Source organism: Neomonachus schauinslandi, chromosome 9 (assembly GCF_002201575.2).
Source record: "Neomonachus schauinslandi chromosome 9, ASM220157v2, whole genome shotgun sequence".
NCBI lineage: Eukaryota > Metazoa > Chordata > Mammalia > Carnivora > Phocidae > Neomonachus > Neomonachus schauinslandi.
The window spans coordinates 29278704-29292090 of record NC_058411.1 but is presented as its reverse complement, the minus strand read 5'-3'; the positions used below and the strand labels follow the sequence as shown (position 1 = coordinate 29292090).

Genomic DNA, 13387 nt, shown 5'->3' with positions numbered 1-13387 from the left:
CCTTCCAATCACAACCCCTGCCATCTTCCCCCAAGGATAATGCTCTAGTCTAACTCGTCATTATGGCGGCCACATAAACCCTCACTCTCCTGTGTCCTAACTCCTGAGTTCTCTGGAAATCCTTGGTTTCCTGTAAGACCTGTTTCGGATGCATTTCTTCATAAAGCTTCCTTTCTCTTAGTTTTCACAGTAGGAGTTGACTTCTAAGCTGCCTGAGCCTCCCCTACACCCTATGTGTACTGCCCTCATACCAGTTACATTTTACTTGTGTTTTACTTAAGAACTGTAAGGAGGTGGTATTGAGTTCATATCCTGTGCCAGGCTCTGTCCACAGTCCCTTGTGTGAGTTCTCTCAGTTCACCCAACAGCCCAGTACATTGGCTGCTGTTCACCCTCTTTCTTCAAATATGGATGCCCCGGGATTGAGAGATGAGACAATTAGCACGAAGTGATAGCTCGGTGGTGGTGGAGCTGAGATTAGCATCAAGGCCTCTCTCTCAAGCACTATGATACATGAATGAAATCTAGCACCATACCTAGACCAGAGCTCACGACAGACTTGTCCGATGAGCGAGTGTTAGGGAGGCCCCCGTCACGTGCACTGCAGAGCCGGTTTCATGTGGTGCAGGCTGTGCAGGTACACAGAGCCCCACACGTACACGGTCCGGCTGGGTTTCACACTCTGCTGTCACTGTCTTACAGTCTGCAACACTGTTTCAACAAAGGGGACCCTTCATTTTCATTTTGCACTGAGTCCCATGAATTATGTAGCTGATCCTGCAAGCAGTCCATTTTTATTTTCTGTTTAGAGTCACCCTTAGATATAAAATTGACTCTTCTTTTTTTTTTTTTTTTTTTTTAAGATTTTATTTATTTATCTGACAGAGAGAGACATAGCAAGAGAGGGAACACAAGCAGAGGAAGTGAGAGAGGGAGAAGCAGGCTTCCCGCGGAGCAGGGAGCCCGATGCGGGGCTCGATCCCAGGACCCCGGAATCACGACCTGAGCCGAAGGCAGATGCTTAACGGCTGAGCCACCCAGGCGCCCCTAAAATTGACTCTTCTTAAGAGGCCCCCCATGATGGGGTGCCAGGCTAGGAACTTCTAACAGCTTGCTAGCAGCTGTGATGTGATGTGATGATCCATTTATCTCAGTGTTCGATGAATTGCCGTATTTCCCTAACTGTGCAGGGGAGTTACTCCTTGTTGTAAAGTGACCTTGTCATGGGAGGCTTATCAGAACAGGATTTCCATGATCCAGTCTGAACAACCGGTATGAAAGGTGTTATGACATGGTCAGAAAGCCAGGGGTAGCTCTGGTTCACAAAGAACAGTAGGAAGAGATGAAAAGGCAAAGGGATGAGTGGCTTGAATTAGAATATAGCTTGATCAAACTCTGGTCTGGGGGTAGCACCCAGTTACAGTACCTTGAATCATTTATGAGAATTTTTTTTTTTTTTTTTACATAATTCTGGAAGAATCCTGGTTGATAAACATTTCTGAAGACAGATTTTAACTTGGTCCTGTTCCCTGGGTGAAGAGCATTTTAATTGCTAAGTTGTGGTAAAGTGCTGTGCTTAATTATGGACTCAGGCATCTAATTTGTCAGTCATTGGTGCTATTTGAAACCCTCTCTCTTGTTTTTACCATCATTCCACTGTTTGCACTTGGGTTACAGAAGGCCTTGTGTCCTTGGACACATCCAGGCGATGCTGTCACTTTGGAGTACAAAGCAGGACAGAGAGGCATAATTAAACCTATATGTAACCACTCAGGAAAATGTTTTATCATAAGCCACTTGGATACTGAGAATTCTTTATCCACAAGTTGATAAATTATAATCAGTCACAATCTGAAGAGATCAATTTAATGAGAATCTATTAATGTTAACACTGTGTGTGTGGTCCTGTGAGTTGATTAGAAGGGTGTGATGGGGTGCAAGAGTTTTACTTTATTAGAAATCTGGGTTTTGTGGGTAAGTCTCTTCTCCCTTTTGCCCTGGTATAAGAATGCTTCTGGAAAATGAGGAACTGATTCTGATCTTGGACCATCTCTTCCTAAATGTCCGTTCCATTCAGTTCAGTGTTTTCATTGCAGTGAAATGCATTGCATATAAATGAAAAGCTGGTGTTGTTAAGTGGAGTCTTGTGGACTATGGAGGTATTGTCTTTCTGGCTGATGATCATGACTTTTTCAGTTGCTGCATTTTTCATAGAATCAAAAAGCCCTGGTGTTTTATTTCTGCAGAGGGAAGTCATAGGGAGCTCCAGAGAACATTTACTATCAGTTACTTTAAAAACATTTAGTTATTTCTTGGCTAAATTTACAAAAATGTAGGGGAAAAGAATCTACTGAAATTAACACGAAAGGGTTTAGACATTTCCTTTCTCACAGTGACCAGAACATTCTTGAAAATTCTTACATTCCACAGAACGGAAAAATCTCACAGCAACTGAAAGCTGTGTTAATGTTAGTCCTCTAAGCCTATTTAGCATTAGTATCCAGATGTCCGAGGCTTGTTAAGACTAAAAGAAAGTAGATAGATCTTAGTTTCTCAAAAGAGAGGAAAAGCCTATTGATCTTGCACTAACTCTTCAGTGGCCTCAGCAACCCTTAAAACAAGAGTGGGTGGTGGGGGATGGAGAGCCAAGAAGTTAGCATGCTGGCTTCCTGTGTGAGCCAATTTGGGGGCGTCCCCCTTTTCAAAGTGGCAGGACAGCTCGTGGCCCAGCTTGAGTAGTGACCAGCCACAGGCTCTCTCTGGCAGAAGTGGACTGCCAGGCAGGTGGCACCCCCTGCTCCCTGAACAAGGTCTGTTCTCAAACAATATTTGTGTGATGGTATCCATTTGAGTGCTTGAAAAGAAGAGTAAGTCATCAGAATAAGGGCTAATTCTGAAAATTCTTTTGCCTGCCATACATATACATCTAGCGTCGTAGAAACATTTGGGTGGCATTCCATCAGTTTCTGTTTGTGTGTTCTATGTGTGTGAACAGACAGAAAACAAAGCCACTATTGAGTTATATAAATGCAAAAGAGGGATGGGAGTGAATGCTGGCCTTCTGGAAATGCTATTTTTTCACTTTGGGATAACTCCAGTAACCAAGTAGAATTTTCTGATACATTTGCCAAATAAAAGAGCTGAGGTTGAGAACTAGCATGAGATATTTTAAATTAATGTACGTTTTGGAGAGCAGAGTAAGAAAAGCAAGCTCTAAATACAAATGTAGAAGTCACATCTTGACTTTTCCTATGGAATCAGTTGTCACTTCCTCACAGAAACACAAACATTTGAATATTTACGTTTAATTCACTGGCATTACTGGTTCAGCCTGAAGAGAGTTAGAAGATGTTCTGTATTACAAGCCTATAAAAGCCAAATTCTTAAGGCAGAAAGGAGTATGGTATCTTGGTTACCTTGGGATCCACGCTGCTCCTTAAACCCTACCTAGTTTTCTTTGTAACTTACTTCTCCTATACCTCCTCCACTCCATCCCCCTTCCGATTATTTCAGAATAAATAGAGATTTGGGATATGTCTTAATGGAAAAGAATAAAGGGAGGTCTATTTTATGGTACCCAGATAAGTGTCTTGATCTCTCTTTTACCAAAACATGTTATCCAAAGTAGGCATGAGCTGGTGTTCCAGGAGCCCAGCAGTCCCTGACGCCACCGGGGTTGCCCCACACATACCCCTTTCCTGAGCCTGTATCCTCCTGAGAGTACCAGCTGTGTAGCTAGTATTTCTCTTGAGTCTGTGTAGCAATAACAAGATTGGTGATAATAACCGGAGGAACTTAGAGACTCTGCCTCTTCCTAGCCTCTCATCCCATCTCCCCAGCACCTGGCATCTGCCACATTGGATGGTACCTAGAGGAGCCATTATCAGAAGTTCTCTTGCCATGATATGTCAGAGTGATGATATGTTCAGGGGTTTCTGGCTGTAATTCCATCATCCCTTTTTCTCACATTTAAGGAAGAATATTGACTTTGAATCTGTTCTAACTGCTTTTAGTATAATATTCACAAATTTTGGCACTTTGTTATTAGCAACCAACTGCTTTCCAACTGATTATAGACCCACCATGGCTGAGAACCCCTGGCTTGGGCATCTGATGTCACTATGGGCCCTTACTCTGAACCCACCTACTGTTCTTCATTTTCTGCACTGCTCATAGGGGTTCTCCTTCATTCAGCAAACATGTTTTAAGCAACCAGAGATGTAAAGGGAAATAAGGCTCTGTGCTGCCCCTTAAGTTAAGAGCGAATCTAGTTGAGAAGATAGACACACATAAAACTAACCATGCTCAAGGATGTGCTATAGTGGTGCAAAGAATAGACCATGTGGGACTCCAGGAGGTTCTGATTAATCTAGGAAATCAGGGATCTGATGTTGGAATTAGGCCTCAGAGAAAAAGGATTTTATGTCAGAAAGGGGGGAAAGAGGTAGAGAGGACAAGATGAGTAAAAGTATGCATATGGTAGCTGAGTCTGAGAACAAGGGCGTACTGAATGTGTCCAGAATGTAGGGTGCAGGGCAGCCGGCAAAGAGCATAGAGAGAAGGACGCGCTTGGACAGCATGGTCCAAGGCCTGGAAGAGGGGGCCAGGGATTCGGGCCTCTATTCTGTAGGCAAAGGGCAGGTGTGCAGAGCACATTAGTAGTCTGATGACTCGGCCAGGTGGAGACTGGAGGGATGGGGTGGACAGAGCCTAGAAATCAGAAGACCAGTTAGAGCACAGTTGTGCTGATCCAGGCCAGAGATGGGGGAGTTGGGAGGACAATCAGCAGGTTGAAGACCAGTTATCTTCTTAGTCTTTGTGTTGTGAAGACCAGCCCCAGGGTGCCTGACACATTGTACTCATTAAAAGTTGAACTTAATTAGACCAATTGAAGTGGAAGATGAGGAAGCAGGGAGGGGAAAAGGACGGTTTCAAGGTGTTTAGCTTGAGGTAACAAATACGGGGCGGGGGGTGGGGGACAGGTTTGGAGGAATGGCAAAGCAAGCCTGTTAGGTTTGACGAGGTATAATCTGAGCTGCGGTTGAGGGTGTTGGGTAGAGATGTCTAGGAGACAGAGGGAGAATCTAGGCTTGTCGCGGAGCAGAGAGATCTGGATTCTCAAGTCTTGGGCATAGATAGATTTGGGAGTCATACTCTCAGCATCCATCCTTATTCTTGCTGTTAGAAAAGCTTCTCGTTGTGATTCTGTTCTCCCTTCTGTCACCTTCCTGCGCCTGAAACCCCATCCTGCCCTGCTACAGAAGGCGCATAGCTGCACTGTTAGAAAATGCTGTAGTTCAGTGCATCGGGTTCTGTCCCCAGGCTTCGGAACTTTGGTTTGAGTAAAAGATGTCTTTCTCTGCAAAAGCGTCCGGCCGTGCAGACGCACTGCAAGCTGTCCTAGGAAGGAGAGAAAAGCCGGCCTTCTCTAGGGGACAGCAGCTGCTTAGCCCAGAGCAGCGGATTCACAGTCAGGAGCCTGGCTCACTGAACGAGTGCCTTAGATTCTGCTTCCTCAGCTGTCTCACGGAAATGACTTCCCTGCTACAGGAGTCGAAGGCTTGGTGCCAGCTTTCGTTTCTGAGCTAAAATCTTCGTAGTAAGAGGGACGTCACACCCAGTCACAGTGACCAGCATCACTTACTGATGTCCCTGGGGTTGTCCTGTTGTCTACTAGAACGAGGAGGTAAAGGACAAAATCTGTGTCCCGATGACAGAGCTCTGGTTTCTGTCCCCAGAATCTGGGGAGCACACCTCTACTATGACGTTATGTAAGTTCACTAATGCCAATTAAATTCAATAACTGACATTCTAGGCGTTTTTTTATGGAAATTTTTAGATGGTAGATGCTATACGATCAGTCACGTTTATAAATACTAAATAGCAAAATCTGAATATTCATTCCAGACTATGAGTAATAAAATTGGAAAACAAAGACACATACAGAGAATGCATTCATCTCACTGTGGTCATGCACTCTGGGAGAACCAGTGTGCAAAATTGGAATTAATTGCTATGTTAATGTCACCGGGGTTCAGTTATCCTCTGCACTGCCATACTAGGAAACTGTATAAGCAATTCAGCCCATTGAATTTTGGCAGCTTTTGGAAACATACGTGTTTTTTTTCCCCCCTTTCATTTTTTGATGTCCCCTATCTCCATCCCCTTCAAGGCCATTCTCCAGCTGTTCCCTTAGGGAGTCGTTTTATGGGGAAGTTTCTTTTGTAGGCTTCCAGCTGGCTTCATTTTCACTACCTCCACGAAGTGGCTTTCTTTGTCGTGTTTATATGATATTAACCATCATGCACTGCCTCGGGACTTCCCCTTGGATTGACTTCATATTTTTGGTTTGTGCTCACAGGCTGTCTCCCGGTTCAGACATCTACGTGACGGTCTCATCCATGGCTCTAGCAAGGTCCCAGCAGTGTCGTAACTCCCCTAGCAACCTGTCTTCATCCAGCGAGACTGGCTCTGGTGGAGGCACTTACAGGCAAAAATCCATGCCCGAAGGGTAGGTGTGCCCCCCCCCCCCCCCCCCCCCCGCCCCCGTGACGTCGCTGTCTCTCATCTGTAACTCAGACAAGCGCCTCAGTCGATCTACAAAGGAGCGAAAGGGAAAATGTGGTTAATATCCCAGATAGAAAAATGTTTTAATGTCTGGTTCAAACCACGTCTCGGGAAGTTTATCATTCTCTAGCCTCCAAGGGCTCCATGGCAGAGAAATCAGGTTACGTTCGTTTCTCCAATTGTATATATGGTCTAGTTTTATAGTACAGATTTTGTTATTCCTCCGAAGCAAATTCCATAGTACTGGCTGGAGTTGGTGTTGCTGTTAAAGGAGGTGAAACAATTATCCAAGCCAAAGCTTAAAATTATTTTTCTCACACTTTCAAAGTCTCTGATTTCAGCTTGTGGGTTTTGTCATTTTTCTTTTCTTTTCTTTTTTTTTTTTTTTTGAAAACACCAAACACCCAGAAGTAACTATTTGCTTTTGACAAGATTTAAAAGTAAAAGGCTAAATACACATGATTTTAGAGGCTACTAAAAAAGAAAAAAACCACCACCACCACCAGGATGTCTGAAGCTGGGAAGTAATTAGCAGCAAAACGTGACGTGGCACACACATGCCCCCTTTGCCCAGAGGAAGAGTAAAAGAACCATCAAAGACATCCTGCTGGGCCATCTCTTTGGGGAAGTTGGTAGAGAACTTGAAACCATTTGAAAATCAAATGTGAGGCATTTATAAAAACTGATGTTTCTATTCTGAGTTTTCCCCATGTATATTTTTAACAAATGCACACTTGATTTCGTTACTTTCTTGAGATTTTACTGTGTTACAAAATAGTTATGCTTACTAAGAATACCTTCATAATGGGTATTTTGGTTTATCCTATAGCATTTTGTTGGTTTTTACAGCCATTAAGTGTAATTTTTGTTGTTGTTGTTGCTAATATTTATGTTAGCAGGAAGTAGGCAATAAAACCATTGTAAAAATATGCTTCCCCTCCCCCTGCATCCCAGTGTCCCCCGGAGGATTCCCCTGGTAGTATATCTAAAATGCACATCTCTTCTTTTAATTACTTTAGTGACAATGAGAAAAAAATTTAGCTGCTCTTCATGAGTCCCTGCAAAAGGTTTTATGAGTTAAGTATTACTATCATACCATACCACAGGCCCAACTGCTTATTTCTTGGTTTAATTAGTAGATTTTAAATGGCCTGGTTTGACTTCAAAAATAAGAATTCACTGCAAATTCAGTGTTAGTACAGCAATAAAACATAAACGAGCTAACAACAACAAAAGCACTATTTTCTTGTGACCGTGATACACTTGCAATGTGTACCAAAAATGTAAGCTGAAACCCGAGTGTTTTGGTGAATGTCAGAAACATGATTATTGTGCCCATCCTGCACAGTGTTTTTAATGAGGTGGTAATTAACCTGATATGTAACACCAACCCTACTGTAGGTGATACTGAGGGTTTTTCCATTGTTTGTGAGGTTACCCAGTGATTGTTGACCATACCGTGTAACATCTTTTTTTTACCTGGGGTGATCTTTGACCAGAAGACAACGATACAGTGTTCTGTGGACCCCAGGCAGTTTTTGCCTGTACCCATGATGTAGGAGACCGTGCACTGTCTGATTCACATGCATTGCCCGTGGGCCAGGTTGTATTCTAAAGTTACCCTTATCAAGAGAAAGATGATCACATCTACTCTACAGCGTAGCCCCGTACATGTAGGTATGTACTGGTTGACGGGCAGGACGGAACGTGGTCCACTGCAAACTCAGTAATGCTCGACTTTAAGAAGCTCAAAAGCATGGGGTAATAGCAGTAGATGAGAGCAGGATACAGTGGTTGTCCACAAGTGTAATCTGCTGATGCCTTGTCCTCCCTCTGCTTTAGCGGGCCTGCAGTATCTGCCTTGCCACCTCCCTGGTGCGGGGATGCTCAGACCATCCAGATTGGTTGAGAGGCGAAATTTACCAGGGTGACTAATAATGCTCGTTCCATGCAGGTGGGGGAGAAAGGCACCTGCACAAGTTTAGGATGGCAACAAGAGATAAGTAGAAAGCAACACTGTTGAAAAGACCTAGAGTCTGTTTTACCATCCTTGGAGATTTATCTTCAGGCCACATGCTTAAGGACTTGACGAGTCAGACAAGGGCCAGAGGGAGGGATGGGCTGGGTGAATGAGGAGCTTGGAGATCGTGGCCAGAAGCGTAACTGTGGGTGCACAGCCCGAAGACGAGACCGACAGAAGCAGGCAGGCCACTGTAGCTTCCTTCCACACTCTTCCGTGAGGGAGGAAGCTTGTTCCTGAGGACCACTGAGACCAAGAAAGGAAAGTTGTAGAGCAGTTTCCACTCTGTGATGAGGAAAGGTTGTGAGTCGGCTCTGCAGCTGTGGACTGGCTCCGTGAGGCAGAGCCCGTGGTCCCAGAGCGTGCCTCGTGCCGCTGGATGGTACATGCTTCTCAAGGCAGGATTGAAGGACAGCCTTGCTTTATCGTTCATTTAAAACCAGACAGCCAGAAAAGCATTTGGCTTTAAATCCAGAGGTTTTAAAAGTTGTCTTTGGTTTCCACTGCTACCAAAAAGGAAAAGCAAGATTGAATCCATGTCTAACTTTTATCGCTGTGCCTTTTCAGAGAAGTCTTCCTTTACTGCAAATTTAGAATAAAATCGTAGGGCCAGTTGGAGGATATTCACTGTTCTGAGCTAAACAAAGACCCTACTTAGGGAGGAGATGGCAAAGATGGTAATTAGTGACTTGCCCCCACCACCCGTTTTTGTTGTCACTGTTAATGAAAATAAGCATCATTGCATCAAGTAATAAATACATACAAAGATGCAAACAGTTTTAGTCATTTTCTTCCAGATGTTTGGATCAACTTACAGGAAAGGCAGAACTGAAATCCACACACAGTCCACAGAACCACCCTTTTGTTTTTTAAAGAGCACCTTTCACTGCAGTTTTCATAAATCAGGTTTTTTGTTTATCATAATGGGGGTAACTTTGTTTAGGGAGGCTTATGATTGAATTTGTGAACAATTGTCATTGTGCAGAAGTAATTTAGGGAGATGTTAGAGTAGGAGGTTAATGTTACAGCCTTCTCTGCTTTGCAAATGCTTTTGTATAGATTTTTCTCCCCCAATCCATAAAATGGAATTGCCATTTTACAAATAAAGAAATGGAGACAAAACTCGAGTGACTTTGGGTGGGGAGCTAGAACTTGGCTCCAGGCCTTCCTCCTCCTTGTCTCCCGCTCTTTCCAGTACACCACTTGCTGGTTCTCCCCATGCATTTATCAGTCTGTAGCAAATAAGACACCTGTCATAAGCATCGATCAATTCAGGCTCTGATGATTTTTTATCATATTGATTACTCATAAGCTCATTAGTAACCACGCACAAATGTCTAATGTCCACACGAGTCTTTGAATTTTACACTCTGGCCCTTTTTCCTGGGCTCACTCAGTATTTACCTGCCGATATTGCTAATCAAGGCGTATGCTTTAATTAGGCATATATTATTATTCTACCCAGGGTAAAATAAAACTGGCTCATTAAATAGCTAACTGTTCTTTCCAGAAATAGACATTTGCCTTTATATGCCAGTGTACCTACTTCCAAATTGCCCTTCCCAGAGGCAATTTAAAATTTAGACATCTTGAAAGTGGTCACTCTGTAATGTAAATGATAGCAATCTTTGTCTTTCAGACCTTAGAGCACACGTTCAGAAAATATTGGCTCCAAGAATGAGTGACTTAGTGATTTAGCAGATTACTGGGTTAAGAGAAACCCCTGACATGTTCCATTTGGAAGATAGACATGGAACATGAGGATGGTGAAATCGTTCCTTTGTGCGTGAATGAGAATCTGAGTGTGGCTACACGTGGGTTAGGAAATTTGGGTTTTCTTATTCTGTATTTCGTGGGTTAGCTCAAGGCTCATGTCTCCGGCCCTTGTTTACAGTGTATGTATTGAGCATACATCCCTTTCTTGAACGGAGTGATGTGTGTTGACCGTGACACACATAGTTTCGGCACCCAAGCACACATGCACAAGCATGAGCGGGCATGTGCCTTCATTAGAGTTTAGTCCATTGCCCCCAGGCCTGTCTTCCCCTTCTGGGTGAGGTCCCTGATGTCTTCTTTGCCTTTGTTTGGGGGTAATCGCCACAGGTTTGGAGTAAGCCGCAGATCGCCAGCCTCCATCGACAGGCAGAACACCCAGTCAGATATTGGTGGCAGCGGGAAATCTACACCCAGCTGGCAAAGAAGTGAGGATAGCATTGCTGACCAAATGGGTAAGTAACTAATTCCCACAAGTAGCAAGTTGCTTTTCTACCAGCGTGACATTGGCCACCTTTTGATGACGTCATGAAAGCGTTCTGTGATAGAATACAGCCCTAGTTAATACACGTGAATGAGAATTAAGTCTCAGTTCGATTATGTATGCGTGAGGGCTGCAAATAAGACCTGAGAGAAAAGTCAAGGCATACTAAGTGACCCCCCCCCCCCGCAGTTTAAAAATAGAAAGGGCATAGGAATTCTTTCATCACCGAGATTAAAATGCTACACTGCCAAACCATATGTGTCCTAAGTATCTCCCTCGGCCCTTATTTGTTGGTTTGTTGTTGCCTACTGTAAGTGCCCCGAGAGATGCAGTTGCTGTTGGGTCACATCTGTAGCGTGGTTAGGACCTCTCTCCTCCCGCCTGTGCTGTACCCCCCACCCCCCACCACTCTGCTAGAAAGCTCTCAGCTGAGGACATGTCGTAGCAGTATGTAACAGCTGGATGGGAAGGATTCTCATTGGTGAGCCTTCATTTGGATCTCTGGCATAGCCCTTGATCTCTCTATATGGAACTGTTCCACAGTGACACCGTAACACTAGCTGACACCATAAAATTTTGCCATGAAACAAGACTAAGTCTCAAAGCAGTAGCCTCAGGGATTTAGTGTCAACACTGTTGATGATAGAATCTGGACTGTGGGGTGGGTTCCCCCCCCCCATCCTATCTCTAGTAGCATTACCACCAGAGTGGGGTAAAAAGAAGGAAACTTCAGGGCTGGAAAAGGTACACTTTTAAGGCAAAGACCCATCTTTTTTTCTTTTTTTGCAAATACATTGTTTTGCTCTGTTTTAATGATTCTTCCCCTGTAAATGTACTAATAACCATGCACGTAGAAAGGAGTGGAGACGTATTTAGCTAAGCCAGGAAATGAGGAAGAAGAAATGTAATTCTCAGGTTCGGAAGATCTGCTTTGTTCCAGTAACTTCAGTGAGATGTGCCTCGTTACTGGAACCATCTGTCATTCCACTCTCATGGCAGCCACCCCCAACACACAAAACCTGAGCATTTTCCAATCTGCTGTTCTGCTCTTGACAGAATGTTTTTAATCCCATATGTTTTGATACTGTTGAGATGGTAACGACACACGTGAAAAGGATCCCTTCTTCAACATGACTTCAGCAGCTTTTTTGGGCTCCTAGCGCAGGCTTCGAGCAGAGCTGTGAGCAGGGTCTTTGTGCAGTGTTCAGAGCCCCACTTCCCACTCATGTGAAGTCACAAAGGTATCTTGGGACTGGAAAGGGTAATTATAAGGTTCATCCTAGACCTAAATTCATTCTTTCACATAAACCTCCCTCCAGTCTTTTTTGCTTTGTATCTTCTCTCATTTGGTGGCATCCCACTCTTAATAGATGAGACTGTGAAATTAATATCAATGAGTCTTTTTAACAAATCTGTTCATCCTTTTAATAAGATATGCCTTTTTTTTTTTTTAAGTAAGATACCCCAGAACCTGCCAGAGAAGCCTTTTCACCAGTGGGTGGCCTTTCTCCATCCAAAATCGAAGGCTTCATAGAAAATGTTAAAATAATTTTTTTCTATATATATATATATATATATATATATATTTTTTTTATATTCCACCGTTCCAGAGGAATAACCTTGCTTTCTCTAACTGGCACATCAGATGGAATCTGGGGCTTGGTTGGTATAAGCCATGCTAGGGAGAAATCAAGAAAAATAACTGTTCCGTTCTTATTACTTAGCGTACTATACATTGAGTGTATCAAGGGCCGACCTTTATACATTCAATTTTTAAAACAATTCTCTAATGACTTTCAGGTCACTGAGTGAAAATGCTGAGGAGATTTTTATCTGTTAGCCAGACCCACCTGTCTCTGTACATTGTGTGTGAAACACTGGTGCCCCGGTGGAAACACGGAGTTGAGCTTAATTGGCTCACCCATCTCAGCGGATTTCGTTTTTCTGCCTCTGCTTTTGGAGGTGGTTGAGAGTCAGAGTTAGAGGATGTTGCCCAGTCCTTCACGTTCAGGAATGGTGTTGCAGAAGTCCAGAACTGTTGCTGTTAGCTATCGGTGTGTTAAAGAAGCTAAATCGCTTACCTTTTACCTTTGGAACCCCACCTTGAATGCCGGCTTGGAGTCCAAAAGGAAGCAATTGTCTTAAGTAAACTAGTTGCTGTGTGTCTTTTCTGTTGTGCTTAGCTTACAGTTATAGAGGACCTCAGGATTTCAATTCTTTTGTCCTCGAGCAGCATGAATATACAGGTAAAATATTTCCAAAGTGTCCTGGTAAGTAACACGTGATTGCATCCGTGCCTGTCTAGGTAATGTAGACCGAGCTAGGTTAGCCACACTTGGCAATGAATGAATTTCATAAATTGAATCCATATATTCTCAACTTCCCCCCAAAACCAAAAGTTGATTCCTAACTTTGCCGCGTTGTTCATGGCCTTTGGTTTGGTGGTACTTGGCTCTGCTACTGTGTATGACGTGACACACTGTCACCAGCTGCAAGCTTTACCCATCAGCCACTTAGTTTCTGACATGCTGTCTATTGTGTAA

General features: G+C 43.6%; 1 protein-coding gene across 1 annotated transcript in view; it reads left to right on the top strand.

Annotated features, from left to right (window-relative positions):
- SIPA1L1 (signal induced proliferation associated 1 like 1) overlaps positions 1 to 13387 on the top strand; it is a 368372-nt gene that overhangs the window by 313304 nt on the left and 41681 nt on the right. The window contains exons 14-16 of the mRNA XM_044918349.1: positions 6362 to 6511; positions 10691 to 10815; positions 13028 to 13090. Of these exons, the coding sequence (XP_044774284.1) occupies positions 6362 to 6511; positions 10691 to 10815; positions 13028 to 13090 (338 nt within the window). The remainder of the gene's footprint in view (positions 1 to 6361; positions 6512 to 10690; positions 10816 to 13027; positions 13091 to 13387) is intronic.